Raw genomic sequence first — 23,699 nt, 5'->3', positions numbered from 1 at the left:
GATGATTGTGATCTATCGACATAGTTTCCGCCATGGATGAATCTACGTCCGACATCGACTATTTTGTCAAATTGCAATCAAACTTCGAGTAATTAAGAAATCAGAAATTGAGAACAGAAATGAGTTCAGAAATTGAAATCAAAAATCGACGTGATGCGATCCAGACATGCCGCTCTGATACCATGTCAAAACTCTGAGAATTGCTTGAGGCGGTTAATGGAGGAAAATTCTAGAACAATGCTCTGTTATTGAGAGAATGGGCAAGCTTGCTCTCCACTACCGTATACAGTCGATATATACTAGAAGAAGAAGAAAGAAGAGCTGAAAAGACTAAAACACCCTTAACTTACTTTTAACAGACTACCTACCTTCTTAACCAATTAACTACTCATGTGACTCTCACATGCTTATATCATAATAGAGCCCCTCCTGTATATTTTGAACTAAAGATAACACAGTCCAGCAACAACTCTAGTGATCTCACATCTCAAAACAAAATAAAATATATACTTGATCATAAGACAGAAAGAAGATTCACAACTATTCTAGAAGGACATGGCATTTCCTAGAACCATTGTTTGCAATGGCCGAAGTCCTGTCTAAGTATAGGCATGCCTTTCCTACAGTGACAGAGGAAGTCCATAAGCAGGTTATTGCGTAGCATGGTTGCTGCAGATGCTCCACAGAGGAAATAAACGCACAGTTGCTCCTTGCTCATTAACATAGCTTTCCTTCGGCGGGCTTTAGCAGGATACTGTTGCAGGACGAAGCAGCAAAATTTTTGGTGTTGATTAAAACCAGAAACTGACTATCTAATCAGTTATTTTTACCATCTTGTTCACAAATAGCTGATCTCTTAAAGTATCGACTATCTTAGCTAAAACAGCACCATTGGCAGCTAGATAATCTTCAGCATCCTGTCTACTGTTTAAAACCTGTCCATCTATGAAGTAGCTCCCTCCTCCTTTCAGAATGACTTCATGTTCACAAGCCAATTCCAAAACCTCAGATTCTATGCAAAAGCCTCCTCCAAACTGTATCCTCAGTTCAGCTTCTGTTGCTGCAGGGGCTAGCTTATTTTTAACCACTTTTACACAGATCCCAAGACCAGTAATCTGGAAAAAAAAAAATTCAAGCCAAGTACTACTCTAGTTAAAAGATAACTAATAGAGTAAGTGACAAAACATCACTTAAACTCATCTCAGACAAGTCCATTGGAAACAAAGGGTATTACAAAACAAAGACAAGCAGGTAAAGAGTTTTCTTTTTAATTTTTTTCCTGGGGTGAATGCAAGGATTAAGGATGGAGACATGACGCCCAGAATGATTCACACTATAGAACAGCAGAGGAGCAGAAGCTCTCTCCAGTTTTGCTAGAGGGAGTGAATAGTACAGTAATAGCAGGTGTACACAATTTAAGAAAAATCATAAGCCAATGTATCTGGATCACAGATTGAGAGGTCTTCCAATCTGAAAGTAATACACACTGTAAATGACTAATAGATCATACTCGCGTCTATTTGATTAGCTCCTAGCCAATGAGCATCTCAAATATCCAAAATGAAGTAGTTTCATATGTTCTCTTAAACAATTAACACACACACATGTCTGGGTCCGATGGCGTAACTTAAAAAATTTTAAGCTTTTTACCCTGATGACTTCAGTTGTTTATTTGATTAATTATGTTTTGTAAAAGAAAATTAAACTGTCAGTAGGGAATAGCATTCTCTCCTTCTCATGCTCATAAAAAAGAGACCGGAATGACATATTCGGAACAATTCATATCATAATTGGCCTACTACAAAATATTTCTGAAGGCACGAACCAATGAGTCAAAAAATGCAATATTTACCTTATCCTTGGTCTTAAGCAATTGTTTTCTAATCGTTCTAAGTCGTACAGCAGCATAAAAAGGCAAAGCATTTCCACCACAAGTTACTTCCTCCATACGCCCTGAGCCTCGAGCTAATCTTTTGTTCGATCTTACCTAAAAAGAGGTCAGATCAGTATGCCAGCTGTAACAGAAAACAGATTGCAAGATATAATGTGTTCTAGTAACCAGAACAAACCTGATTAACGAAAATAATTAGTGTGCTAGAGTTGCATAACGAATAATGAATTTTACGTAGTGCTTGTGTCATTATCTTTGATTGTAAGCCTTTAGGAGAGTCACCTAAAGTAGCATCAAGCTCAAGTTGGGGAACAAGAGCTGCCACCTGTTAAAAGAAAAAAATTTAAAAAATAAAACTAGAAATTTCAATTAGCAGCCTGAGTCTAGGGGATCAATATGATGAAGTAACAGGTTGGGTACATTATAGAAAATACAAGAATGAAAAAGGGAATTGTTGACACATATTGGGAAAATTGGAGCAAATAAATCAGCCTTGAATTATAAAGGGTAGCACTTACACTATCAACCACAATTACATCCATGGATCCACTTTTTGTCAGGGTATCAACAATACTTAGCAGATTCTCAGCAGAATCTGGCTGTGAAATAAGGAGATTTTCTACATTAACCCCTATTGCTTCAGCAAGAGAGGGGTTCATTCCATTTTCGACATCCAGGTATGCACAGTAACCTATCAGTAAAAAGATAATAGGATGAGAGGAAACTAATTTGAAAACTGTTTGAGGAAGGAAAAACTGAAATGGTTGTAAAGATTTCACACTTACCATTCTGGATATCATTATCTCATGCTAAACATTGAAATGTTTCCTTCCAAAAGGTAAATCATCCTTATCGTTGAGAGCAAGAGCCACTTTCTTGTTTACTCTTCATTAATTTCTTCTAAGTAATTAGGTTGGAAACAATATGGATTGCAATATGTATATCTGCAGATCAAAATGCTTAATATCACTACTGTCTAAGGTCGTTTTTTCAATCATTCTGTGGTGCCCCTCGTTTCAAGTGGTATCACTTTTTGTGTCAAACTAGATCAAATAAGATCTAGTTGTTTTCTAATCAAAATTTGAGAACAAGATCACAATAAAAGTAGTCTTTTCTTGAGAGTTCTACGACATAATCATTTTCCAAAAAAAAAAAAAAGACAGTTCTGCGACATACAAAACTCCGAGAACACTCAATCCATTTCTTAGCCAATATAATATGCTCATTTATATAAGCACAAAAAATTTGCTGCCATGACAACTATGCAAAAGAAAAAAGTAAGGATAGTACCCAATTGGAAAAGATAAAGTTTCCATTCATACAATATGAATAAATAATAAGCTAGGAAAACATAATGTGACTAGTAAAAGGTCATTGAATTATTCACCTCCAAGCTTTTGAGCCTCTTTAATTACATGAAGGGCAAGTGTTGTCTTCCCAGATGCTTCTTGTCCATAAATTTCAACAATTCTTCCCTTTAGAAGAAAATTCAAATGAACAGCAAGTGTTAATACCCCGCAATATCCTTGTTACAACAACAATATCTTAGTACTTTGATTTAGAGAAGCAACAGGCACTAAAATCATTATACAGATTACTACAAATTTAAAACACACGAAGAAGTAATTTGATCCAGAGAAGCAACATGCACTGAAATCATTATTTTATAACTAATCATCCCCGGAAACTACTACGGTACTGGAAGAACCCTTCCCCAGAGGAAAAGGAACTATGGTGACAAATGGCACTAGCATCTTCCTATTGTTCAATGACATATATCCATTTGGTGAACCTCACAGCAGAAAAAGAGAATGCACTAGGCACATGACTATCCTCAGACAATTATGCCACTGAAAGCCAATAAAGAACCACTTTTAATTGGATGCTAGCCTTAAACAAGTTGGTTGAGAACAGCAGCTGATTTTTACATCCAATATGGTTATTTTCAAGATAAGTTAAGACAAATATACACTATACTGTCCTAATCCTCTCCGCACAAAAGAAACCAAAGTCTGGCAAAAGAAAATTGCAAACCCTAACAAATAAAATGCTTCAAGAGATCAGACATTCATGGCCCTTTGCACATACAGGAAAACAGAAAATCAGCCATTACTTGTTTGGGATTCAAAATTTAGAGAACAGCACATCAGCACTACATGAAGACCCCATTTATGCAACCGGTATCGGAGACAAAATCCACATTTGGAAATAAGCACATCTAATGTAATCACTTTATATAAAATCACCTTGGGTAGTCCTCCAATCCCAAGTGCTAGATCAAGCCTCAACGAGCCAGTAGGTAAAACAGGTGCACGTCGTCTAGCACCAAAGAAGCGCTGCAAGGACAACATTGATTCTTTGCCAAAATCACCTACAAGCTGCGAGAGGGCCGAATGCAATGCAGTGGCTTTCTCTGATGTTTTGGTATCATCTTGGATATCATCAAATTCACCTTCTGAGATTCAACAAAAAACAAGGTTGGAGTTATCAAGAGACGCCTGAATGCTCGAGGAGCATGATATACGATGAAGGCACAAAAAGATTTCATGCAGTTTAACACCAATAGGTAACAGCAACCTAAAACTGTACTTGGAGACAAGCAATTGGTTTGGCAGCATACAAAAAAGCATTATCTTACATACATTTACTAGTTGAGAACGTAATCTCGTCCTATTTCCTATTTGTCGAGTTTTCTGCCAAATAATTGCTCTTTGATTTGCAAGGGAACCGATATTTTACGGCAATAAGTATTATGTTTCATACTAAATCGAAACATATATAGTAATACCACACTATAATGCAAAACAAATTTTACCAAGTAGAGTTCTTTCTCAAAAAAAAAAAAATACCATGCAGACTTCTGGATAGATGTGCTAGCTGCATAGCTGAGAATGAGTTGCCATGGTAAACAGCTATCAACTAAAAATCAACATGTTCAATATTCTTGGCAGAACAGAATAATTTCTTCTTCCTAATCTCAATATATTAAGGGTTGATGTCTAATCTTTGACTAATCAAGAAACAAGATATTTAGAAACATTTAACTCTATGTGTACTCTCTTTTTTTGCCCCTTTTTAACTCTCGGTGTAACTAACCGATATTATGCACTCTCTTTTTTCCCCTTTCCCAGTCAGTGTTATTCGGATCACATAGAATAACACAAGAAAGCTTCACATGGGGATTATGCATACAATGTCAAGAAGGGACTCAAGGAGAAAACCTGCTACATAATTCTAACCTCGAAACATGGTACAGCAAAATTCAGCCATCGAAAAGTTTGAAAGACTAGATACAAATGGTATGTATAACACAAAAGCACCAGACAATTACAGAACTTGCAACCAAGCATTTTATAATATAATTTTCTAATTGTTCCAAAGTCTTATAATATATCAAATTCAATTTTTGCGTTCGGGAAGGATGAATCGCTCCCGAAAAGGAATCTATTGATTCTCTCCCAATTGGTTGGACCGTAGGTGCGATGATTTACTTCACGGGTGAGGTCTCTGGTTCAAGTACAGGATGGCCCAACTGCGCCAGGGAAAAGAATAGAAGAAGAATCCGACTACTTCATGCACGCTCCACTTGGCTCCGGGAGATATAGCTCAGTTGGTAGAGCTCCGCTCTTGCAATTGGGTCGTTGCGATTACGGGTTGGATGTCTAATTGTCCAGGCGGTAATGATAGTATCTTGTACCTGAACCGGTGGCTCATTTTTCTAAGTAATAGAGAAGAGGACCGAAACGTACCCATGAAAGACTCTACTGGGACAAAGATGGGCTGTCAAGAACGTATAGAAGGTTACCCCCCTCCCCCAAAAAAAATATATTTGAACTTTTTATGTTAATTAAAAATGAGTTGAACTTTAGAATCATACAAATAAAACTAAACAAGAAAAGATGGTTTTTATCACCTGCCCAAGATGCATCAGTGCTCAACATCCTTGTCCAAGCAATTCCATTCTGATAAATAATTAAGCCCCAAAAAAGACACATAATAAGCAGAAAACTTATAACAAAAAGCAAAAATAATACGAACAAGATAAAAACTATACTTATGACTGAATTCTAAGTTCAAACTAACAAATATCCATATTTTTAATTGTGTATACGTAAAGAGAGAATAAAATTACCTGGGGTTTGTAGGGGGAAATGGAAAGGCGGCGAATGGAGGAGGGAATGAAACGGAGAAATTGAAGTGAATGAGGCACCATGGTTTGATCAGTAGAGCATTTGTGCCGCTTCTAGCTTGGAGGTTTAGCAGCTGCAGTGCTCTTAAGTCCCGCCATGAATTCGCCGTTATATTTCTCTTCTTATTCTCCATCTATTTTAGGAACGAAAAAGGGGCAACCTTTTTTTTTTTTTTTTTTTTTGACATAGATGATCCCTTATGTTTGGATTAAATTTAAAATAATCACTTACATATATCATACGCAATTTTAATTTTTTAAGTTTGTCAAAGAGCATTTTTTTGTCTTTGTTAAAATTTAATAAATTCTGACTTTAATTTAACAAAAACCGTAGAAAGAAAGACTTAACAAAAAATAATGACTACATCTCGAAAAGTTGTGCATACATCAAAAATAGACCAAAAACAACAGAAATATCTAAAATGGCAAAGGGTCAAAAATACCTTTCACTATTCGAAAATGTTCATTTATACCTTCCATTATATATTGGTCTACTACAGCCCCGACGATCATAGAATTGATGCAAAAATATTCCTCCATCGTTACGACCCTCCACCATGCCAATATTATCCAATGTGACCTGACATATTGCCTAGCTGGTCTGCCACCTCATCATATCTATATCCAAGTTTATCCTTCCCCTATTTTTTCCACCACCACCTCCCTCGTTTACCCAACTACCACCAACATCACCTTCTCATTTACCACGCACCTATTCTTCCACCACTATCCAATCACTAATCTTGACACCATTAAATCACCATGCTTTCACCGAAAATCAAACTGAAACGAAAATTTTGATTTTTGGGTTTCATTTTTCAATTTGATTTCAGATTTTTGTAATGATACCAAGTTTCTTAATACATCCACAGTAACATAAACATTCGATCTTTACTAGTACATATAATAAGCAAAGAGCTTCTGAACAATAGTTAATTAGGCTTAGAGATAGAAATAATCAAAGAGTATTACTAATTCTACACTAGTTACCATATCATTAGATTTTTCATTGAGATTAGGCATTTGTTTTTTTTGTTGAAGTATCCAAATTTTAAAGAGTTTATCTCCCGTATCGCATATGTTCACACGAGAATGACAGCAAATTGGAGGGCAAAGCAGAAATTTCCCCGAGCTAAAACCCAATTATAGTCGACCTTTTCCTACTTAAGTTTTATTTTGGCGAGGCTTTTTTAGAGACCGAGGAGCTTTAGCTGCCTCATCCTGTTGATTCCCTGTTTTCTGCTTCTTATCAATGTAAAGATCCTCAGTGTTCTGCTTCTCCATCTCCATCGCCGTGTTCAATTTGATTTCAAATGATTTGTTGGAAAAGTACAGTTCATAAAAAAGCAAGATTTCGATTCAGTTTAATTTTTTGCGAAAGAATGGTGATCTGATGGTGTCAAGACTTGGGGTGAAAGAATAGGTGCGTGGTAAAGGAGTTGGCGGTGGTTGGGTAAAGAGGGATGTGGTGTGGAAGAAGAAGAAGTAGGGGAAAGGTAAAATGAGATAGATGCAATGAGGTGGCATGCCACATGGCATCCACCTCAGCAATATATCAGGTCACATGGGATAATATTGACGTGGTGGAGGGTCTTAACGACGAAAGGGTATTTTTGTACCAATTCTATGACGTCGGGACTATAGTGGACCAATAGTATAACGGGGGTCTAAATGAATATTTTCGAATAGTACAGGGATGTTTTTTTACCCTTTTCCGTATCTAAAACAATAACTTCTAATGTAAGTTATAGTTAAAAGGTTTATTTGTTATCAATTTCATTAAATCAAACAACCACTTAAATTTAGCATGATTATGTGATGAAGTGTTAAAAAAAAATTAATTAATCAAGATTAAATGATAAAAAATATTTAAAACTCTCTCTCTCTCTCTCTCTCTCTCTCTCTCTCTCTCTCTCTCTCTCTCTCTCTCTCTCTCTCTCTCTCTCTCTCTCTCTCTCTCTCTCTCTCTCTCTCTATATATATATATATATATATATATATATATATATATATATAAAATTAAGGGGCATTAGCCCGGTTACGTGGCATGCTTTAATGATCAGAATTTTTTTATCTTTTTCCGCAAACATTTAAGGCTTTATCCTATTTTTCCCATTAATTAACTAATCCGAACGGTTAACTTATTGGAGAAACGCAAACGTTCCGTTTTCCTTCATTGATAGTCGTAGCTTTACCAAACCGTTTCTTCTTGATGGCGGTAATTTTGAACTCTGCTATCCATCCTCTCTCTTCCATGATAAAAAAAGTTCCTTTCATGTATTCCATTCTTCAGTGTTCCAATGACATTTTTCTTTTGACCACTAAAAATCCATCAATCCTACAGCCAAAATAGAAGCACACGTGATTGGTAACTTAAGAATAAAAGGTTGGTAACCTTTTCCATTTTAAAAAAAAAATTATTCCTTCTGAAATTTATGATCCACAATTTCAACATCCAATCTGTTATTCTTCACTTTTTACTCTCTCTGTTTTTTTAACAGGCAAAACAACTTTGGACTGTCCTTTTAGTACATGTACTCACCAATTTAGCTTTCGGTTATTTCGCTTCAATTTCTTGCAGAATCGATCACAAAATGGTTGGGGACCAATTTCTTTATAGGTAATTTGAGAAAAAGATCAACCACTATTATCATTAGTTGGTAATGTCACCCTTCTCCCCTTTTCGTCTAAGTTAACTTTTTTGTATTAAGATATACTTCTATTTAGTTAACATGTGCAACGGTTGGATCTGAGACACTTACACAAACCTACGAATTTGTTAAGGTTTCTAAAGCCATAGTTGCTATCTTAGATTAATTGCTCATTGTTTGTGCTTTCTTACCACTTAATTAACATTAGTTGATTTTTTTTGTGTTTTCTTAATCTTTCATTTAGATTTTGTTTCTTTTATGTAAGTACCCACAAAGATTATTTAGTCTTGTTGTTTCTTCAATGTATTTTCCCATGTTTTGTGCTTTTTGTTGGTGTACTGTAATTTACTCTTTGTTGATCAACTGAAATTAACTACAAATGGTATATGGAGAATGAAAGTGAAGGAAAATAAAAGTGGTCTTAGAATAAGGTTTGAATTTTTTTGATATAAATAGTCATCTAAAAGACTATAAATAAATCCATTAAGATGGTACGATAAGTTTGTAAAGATTTGGTACAGTTTGTAAAAAGGTGGATGGGCAATTATGTTGAGTCATATAATGCATTATAAATCTATGATACATACCTTTGGATTATGGGTTAGTTCTTATAGCCATATAATAGGTAAGTTTTGGATGTTGAAGAAAGTACTAGATGGAGAGATTCAAAGCATTGAGGATTGATTATATGTACAGTTTGATTTAGATACATAGTTAACCATGAAAATGGCCTGGGGTTTCTACTTTAGTCAAGAAATCACGAAAAAGCATGTTCAATCTTGAGTCTGGTATCAAGTAACACCATCAATAGCAATATTTTGAAAAATTTACGTTTTTACATGTAATTCATTGAAACCTTTCACTTTGGACTTTATTTTGTGCGCTCTTTGTTCATCATTCGCTCTGCTATAGATAATAGACAGGAGGATCTCAACTCAATTGGAATAACAAATTATCTCAGACATATGAGTTGGCAGACGAGTGCATGAAAACAAACTATTATGGTATTCTATACGATTAAAATCGAGCTTGCCATTCGAATGACTAATCGAGACTGGAACATAATAGACCAAGGTTCGAACTCGTGTAATATCGAACCATGATGTAAGGTTTGAGTGCCGAGCTCGCAGTCTAAAGACCGATTAAAATCGAGATCATCCAAGATCGAGATCGAGCAAGATAGTGACCGAGCGAGACTGAGGGAAGCTTATCGAGCCAAAAAACAGAAAGCCAAAATATCCGCAATTGGGCGAAAATCATGACGAAAATCCCGGCGCATATCAAGGAGAGGCCAATTAATTAACCTATCATTAGATTCCTTACTGTATTTAGAATTATATCAGGAGTAAGACTCCCCTACTATATAAAGGGGGTCTGATCATTTGTAGAGACGTCAATTTTTATGCAATACAAAGCAATATACTGTCTTTCTTCTGGTTTTCAATATCTGTTTACTTTGTTCTTGTATCAGTTTATTCTCCACTTGGTTTGAGGGTGATCGAACTTGAGAGCCAGGGCTAATTGATTTATTTGATTTGCATTTATTTCTTTTATAGTTAATTTCAACATTAATATATATAGTTTCCCAATTTGTGCCAAGTTATATCACGTATCCTTAAAGCCACGTATAAATTCAATTGTTATCCGTTTTTCGGGTAAACGGTTTGGTGCCCACCATGGAACTATGGATAATAGTGATCGGCTGGTACTAACCCTCGTAACACACACTATTTTATACTTTTTCTTTGTGAGTATCTTTGATTTCAAGATCAACATGTCAAACTCTTAGGCAGCACTCGTACACGTGGACAATGACTTCGGTCACCATGATGAAAATGACAACATAGCACCAGGGAATGGCGTACCTCTAGTTGGCCTTGATGGAGTTCCGATAGTAGATCCGATCGACGTCAGCTCGCATGTAGCCGTTAATGCAAATTTGGTCGTCGATCCCGAGAATAGCGTCCGCATAGATGTTCGATCGGACGCTCAGAGCACACATGGCGGTGAAGAAGGCGGAATCAGCCTTCGAATGATCTTCAAGATGTTGCAGGCTCAACAAGCCGCGATAGCACAGCTCCGAAACCAGAACCATGCACCAAGCAAAATCGAGCCCAAGCCGTCCCAGGAAGTTGTTCACAAGGTCAAATCGATGTCAAAGAAATCAAATAGAAATGAACCGGGGAACGATCCCGCAATCATGAAGATGCTCGAGGAACTAACGAAGCGAGTTGAATCGAGGGGAAAAGAAGATCGAAGCAAACGACAAGAAGGTGGGAACTTATAATTCCAGGGTTGATCAAATCCCGGGGGCACCACCAATATTGAAGGGTTTGGATTCCTAAATGTTTGTACAAAAGCCCTTCTCCCCGAGTGCAGCTCCCAAACCGATCCCCAAGAAGTTTTTCATGCCCGAGATTCTTAAGTATAATGGAACGACCGACCCCAACGAGCATGTCACCTCTTACACATGTGCAATTAAAGGGAATGATCTAGAGAATGACGAGATCGAATTCGTGTTACTAAAGAAATTCGGGGAGACCTTGCCAAAGGGAGCGATGATATGGTATCATAATTTACCATCCAACTCTATTGATTCTTTTTCCATGCTTGCAGACTCTTTTGCAAAAGCACATGCCAAAGCCATAAAGGTTGAGACTAGGAAGTCGGACCTTTTCAAGGTAAAGAAGAAAGATAACGAGATGCTCAGAGAGTTTGTGTCTCAGTTCCAAATGGAACGAATGGATCTACCACCGGTCGCCGATGATTGGGCTGTTCAAAGCTTTCACTCAAGGACTAAATGAACGAAGCTCACTGCTTCACAGCAGTTGAAGCAGAACTTGATTGAGTACCCGGATGTTACCTGGGCAAATGTACATAATCTATATCAATCAAAGATTAGAGTCAAAGACGACAACTGGGGGCTCTTTCCGGGTCCGTTTATCCTATCAAGCCCGTTGAAAGAACCAGAAGGGACATTGATTGAGAACCAAGGTTGAACAGGGAGCGATACCGGTCGTATAATGAAGATCGTAGGGAAAATGGACCTGGGCGCAACCCTGTAAGAGGTGAAAGGAGCAATGATCGAGGCCAGAGCTCTCGAGGGCTCATGAGCAAGAATGGTTTCGACGGGCATACCGGACCTAAAGAAGCACCACGATTGTCGGAATATAACTTCAATGTTGATGCATCCGCCATCGCATCGTCTATTGGATGCATCAAAGATACTAAACGGCCTCGACCTCTACAGATCGATCCAACCCAGAGAAATCCCAACCAAATATGCAAGTATCATGGCACCCATGGCCACAGAACGGAGGTTTCAGACAGCTGAGAGAAGAAGTAGCCCTGTTATTCAACTACGGGCACCTTCGGGAGTTTCTAAGTGATCGAGCCAAGAATCATTTCAAAAATAGGGGGTCCAACAGAAAAAATGAGCAAGAATAACCGCAACACGTTATTCATATGATTTTCGGAGGGGTCAATGTTCCCCAAGGGCCGATGTTAAATGATGTCACCCAAACTCACACCACATATATAGGTAGTAAGGCGGTCGAAGCAATAATAAAATCCAACGCAAGTCGGGGTCAAATCCTCAGGGAGTTAGAATTGGGATTAGGTATATATTTAGTGTAATTGTACGATATGCCTTAGATTACACTTCCACATTCTTGTTTATTGTTTCTACTTCTACTTTAAACTATTGATTGCAATTATAAAACAGAAGACAATATTTTTGCTTTTGGTTGTTTTCCAAATGATAAAAGATCTAGGGTCGTGACTTCCACCTAGGTGGTTACCTAATAAGTTGTAAACTCTAGGGAAAATTTGATTGGTCGAGGTTGTAATATAGTAATCACACGCAATTACCCACTCTTTATATCTCGGTAGTTTGAGTAATTTTGCCCAATTTTGCTTTCTCAAGCCCAAATAGGTATTGCACAAAATAAGTGATAAATGCTCAAGTCGGGTCTTACTATATCTAGATTCAACCCCTTTAATTGGGGCTATCAATTTCTTGAGTTCACCCCAATTTCTTGTTAGCCAAGTTTTCCTAGACTTAGTCTCTCTTTCTCAAGTAGAGACTAAGTCAATTAGGCATGAATCAATGTTTGCAACCATTAATTCATGAATTCAAGCAAGAACTAGGCTAAATATCACTAACCCAATCACAAACAAGTCCTAAATCAAACACCCATTAAGTACCCATACTAGGATTGGGCCACAACCATAGCTAAAAATTTAGCTACTCATAAAAAATAAAGAAATACAAGAAGAAATTAAGTATAATGCATAATAATTGATTAGGGAAAGAAAATTAAATGTTTAGAAGCTAATCTAGTACAATATTATTCAAAACAGTAAAAAGAAACGGCTCAGGTTCTCTCCCAAAACAAAACTTACCGTAAAATGAGAAAAAGTTCTATTTATACTAAGCTGAAAATATCTGACAAAAATACCCCTGCGGAGGTTGTGCGACCGCACAATTCTATGTGCGTTCCGCACTCTGAGCTTGACTGGTCAACTGGGCCTTCTGCGGTCATATAAAAGTGGGATGCAGCCGCACTTTATTTGATTATGTAGACCGCACAATTCTGAGTGCGGCCACACACTTGAACTTGGACTGGAACATGGCTCTCTGATTCTTCTCTTCTGCGGACCGCACAATTATGAGTGCGGCCGCACTTGTCATCTTGCGGCCGCACAATTATGGTGCGGTTCGCATATCTTTAGCCTACCCAAAAACTAACTCTCTGAATCTCCTCTTCTGCGGCCGCACAATAATTGTGCGGTCTGCATACTCTGAAGGACATATGACAGTGATATTTCATTGTTCTGAGGCCGCGCACAGTATTGTGCGGTCTGCACTGTGGGCCTTTTTGCCTTATTTTGGTCATTGTCCATTTTTGACTCCTTTATGAGTTGATTTTGACTTCTTTGGCTCGTTTCCCAATATTCCTGCATGAAAGAACATTTTATTAGTTCCCGAGAATACCTTTAAGCATTTTTGTGCTAAAACGCAAGTAAAAGAGAGCAAATAAGCGGCCAAAATCCTGACTTATCAACTCCCCCAAACTTAAGCTTTTGCTTGTCCTAAAGCAATTAAGGCAATTCTCACCTCCACTAGAAAAAAAAGATATTTCAGCTAGCCTAAGGTGAATCAATCAAGGATCAATTGGGACCAACAATTACCCACAACACGTATGAATTATCAACAATGCAATGATTTGACTTTTTGAGTACAATAGTTCTAATATGACACTAGAGCATCAAGAGTTGACTTTATTCATCAAGGAAGCTCGCTCTTTCATGAATGTCATTATGGATCCCAAACTCCTCCTCTTCTACTCTCTATTGGCATATCTCACTTTAGAATATAACACTCGACGCAAGAATTGTGAAAAGTTTGCTCATCTCTCTCAAAAGAATGTCACAAGTCCGTCTCTAAGTACCATAAGCTTTCCCCTTATGTAAATCACCACTAATGTAAGCTCACTCAACTTGAAATCATGTAGGGATTTTGCGGGATGTAATGAAGGCTTTTGGACTAAGGTAAGACTTGTTGGAATAGAATGGTTTAATCTTTCCTTAAGCACTCCATTTTCTCTTTTTTTTTTGGCTCATACTTTGTCGACTCTTTGATTCAATTCTTTTTTCCTCGGGGGAACTAGAGAGACGTAACGTCACTATTTCTTGGTCATGACATTCATTTTTCTCCTTTTCTATTTACTTCATGCCTTTCATCATTGTTTTCTTTGAATCCCTTCAACTTTCTACTTTATTCACTTTCTTTTTGGCATTTTTCTTTTTGTCCTTTCTTTCTTTTCTTTGCCTTCCCTTTTTTTCCTTTCTTTCTCTTCTTTATACCTTTTATCACTTTCAAACTCCTCGTCTCTCCTTCAAACTTATGTTTTTGCCAATTGTTTCTCAAGATTGCTAAGGAAAGATTAGGTTCCAAGAGAAGGTCATTACAAAACGGATAAAGGCTTGTAATGTGGTTATTGAAAGAAAGAAAAAAAAAAGGCTTAGGCTCAAATGGGTTGACTAGGGATATCACATTGGTAGGCTATGGAAGATTTCAAACTTCAAATCGGATAAAGGAGAGCCTACAATCATTTCTCAAACCAAGCTACACTTAGAATTTCGCCTAGAAAAATATTCGGGGTAAGTTCTAAACTATTAGCACGGGAACTTGGACTTGCAATTCAATACCTCCCCTTTCACGCTGCTGGATTGCTAAAGATAACGGAGTCGAGGGCCCACAATAACCCTAGTTAAGATTGAGAATCACAAATGGCTCGACTGAACCACTCGATGACTGTTTAAGTCAACATAATAGTCAAAAGGTCACAACTAGAGCTATTTTATGCCAACAACTTTGTTTTTAACCATAAAGTCGGAGGTAAATGTGTTAGTACCAAGTGAAGCATGCTTGAGACCCTTTTATTCATTACTACTATATTTGCCTAAACATAAAAGAAAACTGACTCAATCTCTTAAAAAGGTTGTCATGTCATCCATCGTTGGGAAGAGCCACCCGGTTCACACAAAATCCACCTTTGGAAAGAACCGTGGCACTAAGAAAACCAAAGGCTTATTGATCACTCAAACGTAAAAAGAAGCTAACAAATCAAAAAGAAACTACTAAAGTAAATAAGACGTTATACTACTAAGAAAGACAAAGTAAAGAAGCTATGAAATAAACTACGGAAAGTAAGATAAATGAATATACAAACCGAAGTAAAATGAATATATACTTAAGGGAGACTGAATATATACATCAAACGAAGGAGGATAATATATTCATACCAAAGAGAAAATAAATATAAAGGAAAAAAATAGTATAAGAGTTATTACAGGCCACATGTCAATGTCAATCAATCAATATAGACCACCCCCCGAATCAAAATAAGCATTGTCCCCAATGCTTAACAAAAATAAGAACAGGGAAGGATAGAGAGTTAAGAGAACTCCCCATATGGTCTCAGTCTGCATGGGATCCGCATCACCCTCTATCTCCTCTAGTTGTATCTCATCATCACCTGGCTGAGGGACAACAGGGTTGCTGAGCATTTGGATCATCTCCTCAGCGGTGTGGGCAGTCGTAACCGGCTCCTCAGACTGGCCGCCTGCTACATGTGATGCCTCTGGTACTGTTGGTGCTTCCTGTGCTGCTGGGTATGAAGGTGCTCCCTTCGGTAGTAGATCTACGGCAGATGCAATTTTGGCAACCACTTTTCTCAACTTGTCCACTGACCTCTTTGATGCCTGAGACTTCCGCATCTTCTTTGTTTGCTTTCCCAACTCCTAAATGACCTCCACATATGCCACTAGAGTCTCCATAATGGTCTTCTGTTTGTCCAGAATCTTCTTCAATGTTTCCTCCACTGACGGAGGTACCTATGGTGCTGTTGGGGCAGTTGACTGTGTTGCAACATCATTAGATATGTCAAACAACTTTGAAGTAGTTACATGCATCCAGTTGTTGAGACTCACCAATGTCTGGGAGACTCACAGCGCAATCTGTGGATAAGTGGATGAAGCTGGCACTGATAATGAAGCTGGTGGTCTAGAAGACGATAGTGGTGGCATGTTTTTTATCTCGGTGGAATGACCGGCTGCTGCGGAAGGCTCAACAGCTGAATCAGTAACTACTACCACTGGCTCCTCAGACTGGCCAGCGGAGGTAGTTGCCTTACCCTTGAACTTCGGGTTGTCAGCACCCTGCAGGTGGTACTATGAGAAAGGCTTATTGGCCTTTACTTCTGTATCATATTGCCTCGGCTCCACCTTTTGATCTTTGAAGTATTCTGTGAGGAAGTTCGGGTACGGGTATGATCTCTCATCTTTCTGGACAGCTAATGTGATGTTGGTGGACATGATGACACCAATGTTGATCGGATACCCAGCCATAATTGAAGCCACCAGGACTGCACGGGGAAGTGGGAGGTTGTTCTCATTTAGGCACGGATCAATGCGGCTGCACACAAATGTTTGCCACCCCTTTGCTTCAAAATTTAGGGTGGCCTGAACTATGGGAACCACTGCTTTAAGCCACAAAGGTGTTGGTCCTCGAATAGCCAAAATCTCAGCTAGCCACGGGCGAGCTGCATCACCCAAAGCCAGCTTTTTCAAGTATTAGACTGCCTCTAATTCTTCAAATCCCACATAAGAGTTCAAAGCACAGGAGTCGAATCGGATTTTCAGATTTTGCACTTTTGTCACCTTGGTACCCTTCTTAATGTGAGCCAAATTGTCATAAAATTCTTTAACCAAGTGCTCATTTGCATCGAGGATGCTTTGGGTGAACCATTTCCATCATTTTCTCTCCTGGAACTGTCTGGGGACATTTGGGTTGTGCTTGTCCAAATCTTTCATCAAGAATTGTCGCTCAAGAGTGAGCGATCTCTGGGGCCACCACTCTCTAAATCTATTGAAGGCAGTCAAGCTGACAAATCTGTCTTCCCATATCTCCCTTCTCCTCGACCTCTCTAAACCCCCCACTATAGCATCACCCCCTCTACCATCGTCCGGGACATCATCATCATAATCAACATTGATTGGTGCAGCCGGGGCATGTGAGGAAGAGGGCTCAGAATCTGGGCTACCCTCTTCCGAATCTTCAGAAGTACTAGTAGCGGAAGATGACTCATCTACCAAGTGGAATCTACCCGGGACTTGTTGTGATTGGGCTTCCGGCTGTGCTTGCACAGAGTTACCCTCAGAAGCTTCCCCAGATGGGAGATACTCACTAGTCTCGGAGGGTTCAGTAACTCTGTTGGCGGTTGGTTTCTTGCCTATGGTCCTCTGAATGGAAAGTGGTAGGTTACTTTTGCCTCGGCCTCAGCCTCGGGAGGGTTCTGCCCTCCCTTTTGATGTATCTCCTCTACCACGTGATCTAACCATCGTCTGTAATTCATAACAATAAGAATTAGTTGGAGTTCAGGTTCATAGGACACAGATATATGCATGACAGTTACATGCCAGTTGTGGAAAAATAGAAGGGGCAGTGTGGACCGCACAAAAATGAGTGTGGCCGTACTGCCAAGTGCGGACCGCACAAAAGTGAGTGTGGCCGCACAACCAAAAGCGTGGACCGCATAATTTTGAGTGTGGCCATATAACCCAGGTTCAGAATACTGGGTTCTCTGATCATTCATCAGTGCAGACCGTAATATTTTGCTGTAGAGCGCACAATTTCACTGCGGACCGCATATTTTTGAGTGCGGTCCGCGCAATTCAAGCACACAGAAGCCCTAAGTTAAAGGACTGCAGACTACACAAAAATGTATGCGGCCGTATAATTTGAATTTCACGAGCAGTAAACTAGGGTTCATGCAATTTTTCACAATTTAGACATAGTTTGCACAAATTGACAAGCTTAGTGATCTACTCAGTCCCTAATTAACACATACGAGGCTACCCATATGATTTTGAAGCAAATACTAAGCACATTTGACATTTATAGGCCTAAAAATAACTAAACTAATCAAAGAAAACAAGAACAAAAATTAAGAAGAAAGAACAAAAATCTAACATGGATTGAATATTCTAGTAGTGAATGATGCAGGCGAGAATCTAACTTGATGAAATGAGAAAAGATTTAGAGCTAATGGGGTATGCATTGTGCTTGCTTAGGGCTTGAGATTTCAGAGAGTGTAAAGTGTAAAAAGTTATGAAAAGCCCTATTTATAGGTTGACCCGTCGGGCCCAGAACTTACCTGAGTGCGGCCACACAATTTTGAGTGCGGTCCGCACTCCTTAGCTGTACCTTGGAAGAATTTCTGTGGTCCGTACAAGAGAGAGTGCGGCCGCAAATTGTTAAGGAAATTTGACAGGCCAAACTTCAGAGACCATGCATTTTTGATCTTCCAGTTATGCGACCGCACACAGAATTGTGCGGCCGCAAAGTGATTGTGCGGGCCGCATAATTTTGGTGCGGTCCGCACTTTTGTGACACTTAGCCAATTTTTCTTACGCAGTCCTTGCAATGCACACCCATTCTCGCATACACTTCAAAACTAATTAACACAAAATAAAGCTATCGAACAAAGAAGAAAAACAAGAAAAGAAAATGATACATGGGTTGCCTCCCAAGAAGAGCCTGATTTAATGTCGCGACACGACGCAGATTACCAATCATTTGAAATGAAGAACCGCCACAATGTGGCCATCATCAACCTTGCCAAGATAATGTTTAACCCGATGCCCATTGACTTTAAACACCTCATCATTCTTATTTTTCAAATCTAGAGCACCAAAGGGGGTTACATTTACCACTTTGCCCGGAAACATCCATAACTGGGAATTGAACAATAGCACAAGATCACCCTCTTTAAATTCCTTGTTGTGGATGTACTTGTCATGGAGGTACTTCATCTTCTCCTTGTAAAGAGACGAGCTTGTGTAGGCATGATACCGGAATTCATCAAGCTCATTCAATTGTGACATCCTTATATTTGCCGCGACATCCCATTCAAGGTTCAACTTCTTCAAAGCCCACATGGCCTTATGCTCAAGTTCTACCGGAAGATGGCATGCCTTCCCGAACACTAACCGGTATAGATACATCCCAATCGGTGTTTTGTAGGCCGTTCTATAAGCCCAAAGAGCATCATCAAGTTTTCTTGACCAATCCGTCTGGTTGGCATTGACTGTCTTTGACAAAATATTATTTATCTCCCAGTTGGAGACTTCAACTTGTCCGCTTGCTTGAGGATGGTAGGGGGTTGATACTTTGTGAGTAAGGTATCAAAAGCATTGTTGCAAAAATGCGACCCCCATCACTAATAATGGCTCTTGGGGTACCAAACCTCGTGAAGATGTTCTTTTTCAAGAATGCCACCACACTCCTCGCTTCATTGTTGGACAAAACAATGGCCTCAACCCATTTAGATACATAATCCATCGCAACTAGAATGTAGGTGTTCCCACAAGAGCTAACAAACGGACCCATAAAATCAATACCCCACACATCAAAGATATCTATCTCCAAAATGGTGGTGAGAGGCCACCGGCCTTTTGGCATTCATCACACTGCTTGACAAGCTCACTAGCATCCTTGTAGAGAGTAGGCTAATAGAATCCACAACTCAAAACTTTTGCAGCCATTCTTGCTCCACCATGGTGACTACCATACGGTGAAGAGTGGAAAGCCTCAAGAATACCTATTTGTTCTTCATCCGGCACACATCGTCGGATCACACCATCGATACATATTCGTAAAAGATACAACTCATCCCAATAATAGTCAAGGCAATCCCGTTTGAGCTTCTTCCTTTGGTTTGAAGAGAACTCATTCGGTACAATGCCACTCACAAGATAGTTTGTTAAGTCGGCAAACCATGGCATCCCGGACATTGAAACGGCTAGGAGTTGCTCGTTGGGAAATGAATCATTGATCTCAAGGTCGTCATGTGGCCTCCCCTCCTCTTCCAATCGGGACAAGTAGTCCGCCACTTGATTCTCGCTACCCTTGCGGTCTTGAATCTCTAGATCAAACTCTTGCAATAGAAGGACCCACCGCATCAACCTTGCCTTAGAATCTTTCTTGCTCATCAAATATCGAAGCGTCGCGTGGTCAGTGTGAACAATCACCTTTGTACCCATCAAGTACAGGGGAAACTTCTTCATAGCAAAGACAATAGCAAGGAGCTCTTTTTCGGTCACTGTGTAGTTGACTTGGGCATCAATCATGGTCTTGATTGCATAATAGACCGGATGGAAGATTTTGTTGATACGTTGCCCCAACACCGCTCCAACCGCCACATCACTTGCGTCACATATGAGCTCAAAAGGAAACCTCTAATCCGGTGCGGTAATAATATGAGTAGTAGTCAGCTTGAACTTAAGCAACTCGAATGCCTTCATGAAATCTTCATTGAATTTGAACTTGGCATCCTTCTTCAAAATTTTACACAAAGGGTTCAGCACTTTGGAAAAATATTTGATGAATCGACGATAGAACCCCGCATGACCCAAAAAGCTCCTCACTCCCTTCACGGATGTAGGGGGAGGGAGTTTGGAGATCACTTCAATTTTGGCTTTATCAACCTCAATACCATACTTTGAAATCTTATGACCGAGGATAATGCCTTCCTCGACCATGAAGTGACATTTCTCCCAATTCAAAACCAAGTTAGTTTCCTCACATCTTGCCAATACCGTGTCCAAGTTGTTCAAGCAATCATCAAAAGAATTCCCAACGATGGAGAAATCATCCATGAAGACCTCAAGAATATCTTCCACCATATCGGTGAAAATAGCCATCATACACAGTTGAAAAGTCGTCGGTACATTATATAACCCAAAGGGCATCCTCGAGAATGCAAAGGTACCATCTGGACAAGTGAAAGTGGTTTTTCTCTTGGTCCTCAGGAGCAATAAGAAACTGATTTTAGCCAGAGTATCCATCCAGGAAGTAATAAAAAGCATGTCCGGCCAACCTATCCGACATTTGATCAAGAAATGGAAGCGGAAAATGACCTTTCCGAGTGACTTTGTTGAGCTTCCTATAGTCCATGCACACTCTCCACCCGGTGACAGTTCTTGTGGGGATCAATTCATTCTTGTCATTTGTTATCACAATCATACCCCCTTTCTTTGGGACACATTGCACCGGAGAAGTCCATGAGCTATCGAAAATGGGGTAAACAACCCCGGCATCCAACCACTTTATTATCTCCTTCTTGAACACCTCTTGCATTGCTTTATTTAGCCTCCTTTGATGTTCAACGGAGGATTTGGCACCCTCCTCTAATATAATCTTGTGCATGCAAAAGGCAGGGCTTATGCCCCGGATATCCGCCAAGGTCCATCCGATTGCTCTTTTCCTCCTTCGTAGAACCTCAAATATGGACTCAACCTGCATGTTAGTCAAATAAGAATAAAGGATAACCGGTAAAGTAGAAGAAGGGCCAAGGAATTCATACCTGAGATGTGGAGGCAATGGCTTTAACTCCAAAGTGGAAGGCTCCTCGATTGAGGGCTTTGTTGGAGGAGTCTTCCGGTTTTCAAGATCCAAAAATAGCTTGCGGGGCTCATAAGTGTACGACCCCATCCCTTACAATGCATTCACACACTCCACATAGCCTGCTTTCTCCTCATCATCATCAAGGTTGAGCAATACGGCTTCCAAATTAGCCTTAACATTTATTGTGGCACTAGCATCATTAACAATTACTTCGGTCACTAAATCCACGAATGATCAAACTTCATTGCTATTTGGTTGCCTCATCGATATGCACATATGGAAAACCACCTTTGTCACCCACCCAAAAAGTGAGCTCACCGGCTTCCACATCAACAAGAGTCTTCCCCGTAGCAAGAAAAGGTCTACCCAAGATAATAGGCACCTCGTAGTCAACCTCACAATCAAGGATCACAAAGTCCGTTGGAAGGATGAACTAATCAACATGGACTAACACATCATCAATAATTCTCAATGGCCTCTTCATAGTCCGATCTGCCATTTGCAACCTCATAGATATGGGTCTTGGTTTCCCAATTCCTAAAGTTTTGAACACAGAGTAGGGCATCAAGTTGATACTTGCCCCCAAATCACATAAAGCTTTGGCAAAGTCGACGCTCCCAATAGTGCAAGGGATTGTGAAAGCACTCGGATCTTCCAATTTCAGAGCCATTGAGTGCACAATAGCACTCATTTGATGTGTCATCTTGATAGTTTCACAATTCATCGACCTCTTCTTGGTGACAAAGTCCTTCATGAACTTTGCATAACCCGGCATTTGTTCCAACGCCTCAACCAATGATACATTGATAGACAAACTCTTCATCATGTCAATAAACTTTTTGAATTGATTCTCACTATTTTGTTTTGCAAGCCTTTGAGGGTATGGATGAGGAGGCCTTGGCATTGGTGCCTTAGCCTTAGGCACTATCGATTCCGGTACGTCAATCACGTGCTCCCTAGACGGGTTCACCTCTTCTTGCGTCTCCTCCATATTTTCATCAATATCAATTCTCACTTCGTCATTAGCTTGAACCACATTGCTTGGAATTTCATCTTCTTGAACCACAACATCACCATCCACAATTCTTCTTTGATTTGAGGTGGTTGCATCTCCACCTTTTCAACTTCTCTTAGTCACGGCCATAACATGTCCCGTATTATTCCTACCCTTTGGGTTCAGCACCGTATCACTTGGTAGTTCCCCCTTAGGACGAGTGTTCAATGTTTGTGAGATTTGGCCAAGTTGAACCTCCAAATTACGGATTGAAGTGTTGTGGGAGGCTAATTGAGCATCGGAGTCGACATTTTTCTCCATCATTTGTTTGAACATATTTTCAATCTGTCCCATCTCATTGTTATAAGAGCTCGGGTCTTGAGAAGGATAGGGAGGTGGATTGCTCGGTTGTTGGAACATCAGGGGCCTTTAAAAACCCAACCCCCGGTTGTTGTTATTGTTCCACCCTCCTTGATTACCTCCCCAATTACTTTGATTGTTGCCACCCCAATTGCCTTGGTTTCCTTGATTATTCCAATTGCCTTGATTATTGTTATTTCCCCAATTGCCTTGATTGTTATTGCCACCACTCCAATTGCCTTGGTGGCCATGGTTATTCCAATTTCCTTGATTTCCTTGTGATCTCTATTGTTGTTGATTTTGAGCATTGTTTCTTTGACCTTGATAATTGTTGATGTATTGCACTTCTTATTCTTTTTCATTATACGAATCACCTTTGTCATGCCCACTATCATTTTGCATGAATTGTTCCGGATGGCTTTTCCCTTATTGACCTTTTTGCCGTCTCTTGTTCATCATCATATTTACGCCTTCCATCGCATTCATTTGCTTCGGCCCTTGAACTTGTTGCAGCTGAGCTTTTGCCAATTGGTTCATTGTGGTTGTTAACTTTGCGATAGCTTGCCCATGATCATGTAGTTCCTTGTGTAGGTTAATGACATTGGGGTCACCTTGCGGAACATTGGCCCTACTTTTCCATG

General features: G+C 39.5%; 1 protein-coding gene across 1 annotated transcript; it reads right to left on the bottom strand.

Moving 5' to 3' along the window:
- Nucleotides 1–410: 410 nt before the first annotated feature.
- On the bottom strand, nt 411–6,256 carry LOC107784664 (DNA repair protein recA homolog 2, mitochondrial-like). The gene is made up of 8 exons (XM_016605821.2): nt 6,024–6,256; nt 5,805–5,853; nt 4,138–4,346; nt 3,279–3,366; nt 2,410–2,582; nt 2,070–2,216; nt 1,853–1,987; nt 411–1,115 (listed from the first exon to the last, which is right to left on the bottom strand). The coding sequence occupies exons 1-8, from the start codon at nt 6,102–6,104 to the stop codon at nt 813–815; spliced, it is 1,185 nt and encodes a 394-aa protein (XP_016461307.1). The 5' UTR covers nt 6,105–6,256; the 3' UTR covers nt 411–812.
- Between the last annotated feature and the right edge of the window lie 17,443 nt (nt 6,257–23,699).

This window comes from Nicotiana tabacum, chromosome 15 (assembly GCF_000715075.1).
Source record: "Nicotiana tabacum cultivar K326 chromosome 15, ASM71507v2, whole genome shotgun sequence".
In the NCBI taxonomy this organism is placed as follows: Eukaryota; Viridiplantae; Streptophyta; class Magnoliopsida; order Solanales; family Solanaceae; genus Nicotiana; species Nicotiana tabacum.
The sequence above is the reverse complement of the archived record's forward strand: the minus strand, read 5'-3'. Positions and strand labels throughout refer to the sequence as shown.